This window comes from Chrysochloris asiatica, unplaced genomic scaffold (assembly GCF_000296735.1).
Source record: "Chrysochloris asiatica unplaced genomic scaffold, ChrAsi1.0 scaffold00157, whole genome shotgun sequence".
Lineage (NCBI taxonomy): Eukaryota > Metazoa > Chordata > Mammalia > Afrosoricida > Chrysochloridae > Chrysochloris > Chrysochloris asiatica.
The window spans coordinates 670718-678641 of NW_006408675.1; the positions used below are offsets into that span (position 1 = coordinate 670718).

The 7924-nt window shown below is 41.5% G+C and overlaps 1 protein-coding gene across 1 annotated transcript; it reads left to right on the forward strand.

Moving 5' to 3' along the window:
- The first annotated feature begins 5322 nt into the window (after nt 1-5322).
- LOC102811041 (small EDRK-rich factor 1-like) lies at nt 5323-7924 on the forward strand. Its single transcript, XM_006870958.1, has 3 exons — nt 5323-5329; nt 6229-6337; nt 7852-7924. The coding sequence occupies exons 1-3, from the start codon at nt 5323-5325 to the stop codon at nt 7922-7924; spliced, it is 189 nt and encodes a 62-aa protein (XP_006871020.1).

Below are 7924 nucleotides of genomic sequence, written 5' to 3' on the forward strand. Positions count from 1 at the left end.
TCAATAATTTGCCCAGTGAATCTTTCAATAATGAAAGTCGAGGCTTGAATTTTTTCTTCAGTTCCCCCAGCTTGAGAAATGCTGACCGTGTTCGCTGCTCGAAGTTCCTGCTATATAGGGCTATAGGAAGACTCATTAACAACCTGTGATATGCAGATGACACACTGTTGCTTACTGAAGGTAAAGAGGACTTGAAGTACTTAGTGATGATGATCTTCAACATGAATTATTGTTGTCTTCAATATGGATTTGTTGCTGTTATTATTTGGTGCTGTAAGTTGGCTCCAACTCATAACAACTCCATGTACAACAGAACGAAACATTGCCCAGTCCTGCATCATCTGTACAACTGTTGTTATGTTTGAGTTCATTGTTGTAGCCAATGTGTCAATCCATCTCAATGGTGGGAGGACGAGGAGGTCTTCCTTTTTCCCATTGACCCTCCACTTTATCAAGCATAATGCCTTTTCCATAGGCTGGTTCCTCCTGAAAACATGTCCAAAGTATGAGAGGGACACAAAGTCTTGCCATTCTCACATCTAAGGAACATTTTAGCTGCACTTCTTACCAGACAGATTTGCTTATTTGTGCATCATTTATTGAAAAGACTTTTCTTTCCCCTTTGAATGGACTTAGCACCCTTTTCCAAAAAGTCAGTTGACTATAAATGTATATGTTTATTTCTGGACTAAGGAGCTCTGGTAGTGTAGTGGTTATGAATCGGGTTGCTAACCTCAAGGTCAGCAGTTCGAAACTACGAGCAGTTCCACAGGAGAAAGATGAGGCTTTCTGTTCCCATAAAGATTTACAGCCTCAGAAACCCTATATAGGGTCGCGATGAGTCAGAACTGACTCCATGGCTCATAACCACCACCACCATTTCTGGACTGTGAATTCTATTCTATTGGTTTATGTGTCTAGTGTTACACCAGTACTAGGCTGTTTTGATTATTGTAGCTGTGTTGTTGTTGTTAAGTACTGTTGAGTAGTGACCCTGTATAGGTTTTCCAAGGAGGAGTTGGTGGATTTGAACCTCCAACCTCATGGTTAGTAGTCCCCAGTGTTTATCCTACAACACCACACCAGGACTGTAGCTATGTAGTATGTTTTAAAATTAAGAAGTGTGGTTCCTCATACTTTGTTTTTGTCTTTAACATTTCTTCACATTATTTGGGACCTTTTACTGTTCCATAAAAAAACTGAAGAGAATTGGTGTTTTTGTTTCTGTACAGAAGGCTGTTTTTGTTTCTGTACAGAATTTTGACTGGGATTGCATTGTATCTATAGATCTCTTTGGGTAGTAATGACATCATAACAATGTTAAATCTTGGATTCCATGAATATGGAACATCTTTCCATATATTTAAGGAGGAACAAGTGTTTTTGAGAACAGAAAGTCAAAGCTAATAACAGATAAGAGATTCTCCTTAAGAATGGGAAGAATATAGAGGTATGGGGGTCCTTAAAGTGCCTCCCTCCAATACCCTGGGAAAAGAACAGGATCTCCAATATGGTTAGAGAAGCTCAAGTCAACAAAGAAACCCCTGCCAAAGATTACTCAAGAATCTTGGATTCACTGATGAAGACCATACTGAAAGCACATGGCCTCTACTCACTACTCTGCTTACCTGGTTGTTCTCATAACTCTGTAAGTAAGGAATTGCAGTCATGAAGAGAATTTCATTTCCCACTATTAAACAGATTCATATTTAATTTAATTATTAAATGTAAAGTCACAAGACATTCTTTATACACCCAAGTTCACAGAATAAAATTCTTAGTGGCATGAGGCTTTCTGCTCCCACTAAGATTTTTAGTTTCCACTTTTCTCTGGCAGACACAACATACCTTGTATACATGACTATATCCTTACAACTCAAAAATTATATTTTCAGCTGAAAAGAAAAAGCTCAATTAGAGTGTAAATTGACAACACATACAGAACTACTCTACCACTTACCTTCAAATTCCAAATTCTCTCACTTCCTTCTTCAAATACTCTATGTCTATAAAAAGTCCTGCCAGAATGTCATTTTCCACCTGCTCCAGTTACTTAGAAGTCCTGGGGTGGTGCTGTAGGGTAAGCACTGGACCACATATTCGTTAGAACCTCAAGGTGGGCAGTTCAAACTCACCAGTCACTCCTCAGAAACCCTATATGGGGTCACTATGTACCAGAACTGACTCAACAGTGCTTACCACCAACAAGAAGAACAACATTACTTAAGAAAGAGGTTTATAACAAGGAATCAGAAACTTGACCTGTGAGCAGTGTTGAAGAAGAGGCTGGGGGTGTGTGAGGAGAGTGATATGTATTTCAATTTCTAAGACTGAAAGAATAATGTTAATAACTGAGTGCTACCAATGTACTACAAGGAGCTCTGGTAGCGTTGCGGTTACGAATCGGGCTGCTCTGAGGGAGAAAGATGAGGCTTTCTGCTCCCGTAAAGATTTACAGCCTCGGAAACCCTGTACAGGGTCGCTATGGGTCAGAATTGACTCGACAGCATTTAACAACAACAACAATGTACTACTGTATGATAAGCACTGAACCTAAAGGTCCGCAGTTCAAACCCACCAGCCACTCCTTAGATATCCTACATAGGGTCTCTGAGTTGGAATTGACTTGAGAACACTTAACAACAACATGAGCGGGAACTGACTTGAGGGCACCTAACAACCGGTCAGCAGTTCGAAACTACCAGCGGTTCTGCGGGAGAAAGATGAGGCGTTCTGCTCCCGTAAAGATTAACAGCCTCGGAAACCCTGTGCAAGGTCGCTATGAGTCAGAACCGACTCCACGGCACATAACAACAACAACAACAACAACAACCATAAGTGAGTACTTAGTACTTCAGATATATTAATTCAATTAATGAGGAAGATACAATTATCTCCACATTTTGTAGGTAAGGAAGCTATAATACAAAAACTTGTCCATGCCCACATTGCTGCTTATTGGTGGAATTATTTCTGCCCAGATATTCCATTTTCAGAGCTGTTAGTAGTCTCCCACCTTTCCTAAAATAGGTGACTTTTTTTAAGGCAGTAGTTGTTGAAGCTTGTACTAGGGGGGGTCCGCTATACTATTTTCTATGCTTTTGTATTGTATTTGAAATCTTCCAAAATATTTTTTAAAGCAATTTTAGAGTGTTTACGATAGCACTGGATTGCAAAACACAAGGTCCACAGTTCTAGCCCACCAGCAGCTCCATGGGAGAAAAATGAGGCTTTCTGCTCCCACTAAGATTTTAAAAGTCTCGGAAACCCTATACAGTGTGGCTTTCTTGGAAACCAACTCCAAGGTACTTAATAACACTAGACAAATGTATAACAATTAATATGCCTTAGTGTTTTTTGTTTTTTTAATAAAAAGCTAAAGTGAAAAAAATGTGTAACAATTAATGGACTAGGTGAAGAAAAATACGTATTGATCAAACTAACCATTCAAACATTTTTACATATTCGTTTCTAGTAACATCAGCTGTTACATATACGTCCAAGCTCTGGTAGCATAGTGGTTAAGAATTGGATTGTGAACCTCAAGGTCAGCAGTTCGAAACTACCAGCTGTTCTGCGGGAGGAGAAATATGAGGCTTTCTGCTCCCATAAAGATTTATAGCCTTGGAAACCCAGTACAGGGTGGCTATGAGTCGAACCGACGGCACATAACCACCACCACCATCACTTATACTACCAGGGCAAGACTAACCAGTAAAAACTGTATGCGCCGGTTTGCATTGAGCAAGGTATGCACGGAATTATGGGCGATTTCCTGGTGTAGTGCTGTGGGATCAACACTGGATTGCAAACCACAGGTTGGCAATTCAAACCCATCAGCTGCTGAATCGGAACCAACTCCAGGACACTTAACAACAAAAGTATGACGTGGTGTGGGACAGCTGCAATTGTGTATTGCATATTGCTTGGAAGGCACAAATGGACCCGTACAGGCTGTAAGATAAGCACTGGTATGCCAGCCTCAAGATAGGCAGTTCAAACCCACCAGCTACTGCCGGAGAGAGACTAGGCTTTCTGCTTCTGCCGTGGTTTCATATCATAAGAAAACAATGGACTGCAAACCACAAGGTGGGCAGTTCATCCCACCAGCTGCCCTGCAAGAAAGGTGAAGCTTTCTGCTCTTGCATAGACTTAAAGCCTCAGAAATCCTATACCTGGACTCCAGGAACCAGAATAGATTAGCTAGCAGTGGCTTTGGGTTTTGGTTTTGGTCCATTGCTTTTTAAGACGTTGAACCCTGTTCAGAGCGTTTATGTAAGTTTCAAGTTTATTCTGAACCCGTGGGAAAGCTGCCTTCCCTGCTATTCTTTGCCCTCCGCTCAGTCCAAGTAAAGATCCTGTAACCAGAACTCCTAAGAATTGTTGACCATGACAGTTGTTGTTGTTAAGTGCTGTCGAGTTGATTCCAACCCATAGCGACTTTGTATAGGGTTTCCAAGGAGTAGCTGGTGAGCTTGAACCACCGACCTTGCAGTTCAAACGACTTTGCAGTCTGACGCATTAACCCACATTGCCACACCAGGACAGTGGCAATGGGATAAAATAGGCTTTAGAGCTAGTCTTAAATTTGCATCTCACTTCCACCAATTCCTACTATTAAGTCTAATCACTTACAGCCTCAGAGGTCTTCTCCAGTAAAACGAGAACAATGATGTCCTCATTTTTACAGCATTGTTGAAAGAACTAGGAAAGAAATTATGTAAAAGATTATTAATACTTCCTTTGGCAGCGTTAACCCTCAGCCTGTTCAGTTCCCTTCTCTGGAAGGCTATGAATGAAAGTTATTTGTCAAAAAGTGAATATTGTACTGTTTATTGTCGTTTGTTGTTGTTATGTGCCATCGAGTCGGTTCCGACCCATAGCGACCCTGTATAGGGTTTCCGAGGGTGTAAATCTTTATTGTCGTTAGTGAAAACATAAAGAGGGTGTGATCAAGGTCCAGTGACTGGTTAACAATAGGGAGAATCTGCACACGCCTCCCTCAGATCCAGAAGCTGGTGCTTGGACTCAACCAAAAGTGCGTGGCAGCAGGGCCAGGGGCGTGGCCAGTTCTCCACGCGCTGTAGCTTCCGCGTCCCGCCAGACTGCTCACCCCCTGAGCACGCGCAGTCGTTCGCCAGCCATGCGGGTGGATGTTGTCGAGTCTCCGTAGGCGGGGCTGCTGACGGCACAGAGGCGTCGCCCGGAGAAGGGCTGTCGCTTTGGCCTTTCTGTGATCGACGGGTAGTGACGGTGGCTGTGAGTGCAGGGAACCGTTGCTTTTCAGAGTCGCTCTCCTCCAGGAACTGTCCAGTGGTCGGCATGGCCCGTGAGTGTGCACTGGAGTCGGAGTAGGGGCGGGGAGCTTCCGGTCCCGCCGCGCTGGGAGTCTAGCACTGCCCCGAGGCAGCCGGGCGGCGCAGCTGGCGAATCCCCTTCTGACGGACGGGATGAGAAGGGCGCTTTTCTTTCTTGGGTGTCATCACCTGCCCGACCCAGTTGTAGAATCTGATCCGAAAGGCCGGACTGCTGCTTGCCCATCAGGTGTCGGTTTGCCCTGTAAGACGTGTCTACCGAACACACCCCCCAGGAGGGGTGTGGAGGGGGCAGCGCTAGGAGGGATCCTTGTCTGGAGATGGTTTATAGCTAGTACCCAAAGTCTTAAGGCCTAAGGACTAGGAGCTAGGACTGCGCTGCCTCCGTAGTTCTTTTGTTTGGCCCTCGCAGGTAATGTTTTTAAATCGTCTGCATTTGCTAACTAAAAGGTTGAATTGTGATGGGCTGAACTTGTCTGTGTGTGATTGCTTTGTGTCTGGCCCTCAAAAGTCAGAACTTATTTTGGAATACTGATTCACTTAGACGACTGGAATGCCTGTTTTGAAAGGTCTGGTATTTATAGCCCATGAATACCTTGATTGGTATGTTGTTGTTAAGTGCCTTCGAGTCGGGACCCTGTATAGGGTTTCCGAGGAGCGGCTGGTGAGCCTGAACCACCGACCTTGCAGTTCAAACCGAAGTTATAGCCCAGCTGGTATGATAATACTCTAAAGTCTTTAAGTGTACCTTTAAACATACTCCTTGTCAGTTCTGGGAACAGCGTCTAGTGGCAGTATTTGGCTAGTTTATCTATTAAAACGCAAACTTGAGATGCACTTGAGGAAGAGGCCTTTAATGGAATTATTAATACTTTTTGAGGTAGAAAAAGAACATGACTGATTCTCTTTGAAGGTGGAAATCAAAGAGAACTTGCCCGCCAGAAAAACATGAAGAAAACCCAGGAGATTAGCAAGGGAAAAAGAAAAGAGGATAGCTTGACTACCTCTCAGAGAAAACAGAGGTAAGTGGTACTTAATGGAATTCTCAGTTCACTGAAATGTTGATTGATGCCACATTTTGGAGAATGAAAAACATTTTGCAAACCCTTTGTAGAACTAATCTACAGAAGGGGGCCATAGTTATTGATATATGTTGTGTGCTGACACTAACACCAAATTAGGATAGTCATTATCCAACCCATGAATAAAGAATTTAAAATTCTGTAGCTGTTTTGTAGAGAATCTTATGCAACACAATCATAAGAACTTGATTTGGCAAGAAATTTAAATTGAATATCTTTCATATGCAATGCACCGTTAGGTGCTAAAAATGAAACATTTTTGAAGTGGACGACCTACTTGAATAGTCTAGATGACAAATAAGTGACTCAATTACAGTTTGACTGTTCTGAAGGATATCAAAAAAGTATATGTAGCTATATTGACTTCCAAAGCTCCATCAGGTTGGAGAGAATGCATGTACACAGCTTTGTATAAAATTATATGTGACAAAAATATCAAACTGCTTCAGAAATATTTTAATGAGATTGCTTATTAAGTAAAAAAATAAATGCATTCATGTTTATAAAAAGGTTAACCAAAGGTTAATTTTATCTTAAACTAAAATTTTATTGTTTATGTGTAAATTGAAGGTTAGGTGACTGAGACTACTTATGCTATGGGAATTGACTCAACAGCACTTAATAACAACAACATGTTTCATTTTGGCTTATCAGTGGTACTTAATCCTGCAGCACATTAGAATTATCTGGGAAACTTTGAAAGCTACCTAAGTCTGGGTCCTACACCCAACTCTGATTTCATTTGTTTTGGGCTAGGTATTAAAAAAGGAGCTCTGGTAGCATAATGGTTACAAGTCAAGCTGCTCATTTCATAGTCAGCAGTTTGAAACTACCACCGATTCCACAGGAGAAAGATGAGGCTTTCTGCCTGGTAAAGATTTACAGCCTCAGAAACCCTATACAGGGTTGCTATGAGTAGGAGCTGGCTCCAAGTCTCATAACCATCACTAGGTATTAAAAAGCACCTGGTAAATTTTTGGTTTTGTAAGAAACTGAATTATGTCATGGCATCGCTATCCTAAACCTGGTAGCCACCAGTTAAAGATCTAGGTGACTTCTTAAATACATCTTTTTTCAGGAAAAAAATTTAGAATGACTTAACTTTATGAACAACCAAGAATAATTGCCATTATTTCTGAACATTTACTACTGATGTCAGATAGGTTTTATAAATACTTGTAGCTGTTCCTCAGAACAACCCTGAGATGTGTCACTCCCATTTTGAATGGCCTTTGAGGTTATTTACCCAAGGTCATGATATTCAAAATCAGATCTGACTTCAAAGCTTATATTCTTTGCTTTTCCATTGTGTCTACATCCATGGAAAGGGAAAAACATAAATGAATATTTACATATGCTTTTAACTTGCTTACTAATAAGCTGAATGGGTTATGCAGAAAACATAAAATGAATTATTCTATGACAACGTAATAAAGCCTTTTCTCCCATTATAGGGACTCTGAGATTATGCAACAAAAGCAGAAAGCAGCTAATGAGAAGAAGTCTATGCAGACGACAGAAAAATGA

Bases quoted from the DNA above. Each gene is read 5' to 3' on its own strand.
- LOC102811041 (XM_006870958.1), top strand. The intron at 6,338-7,851 runs GTAAGTGGTACT...CTCCCATTATAG, and splicing joins ACCTCTCAGAGAAAACAGAG to GGACTCTGAGATTATGCAAC.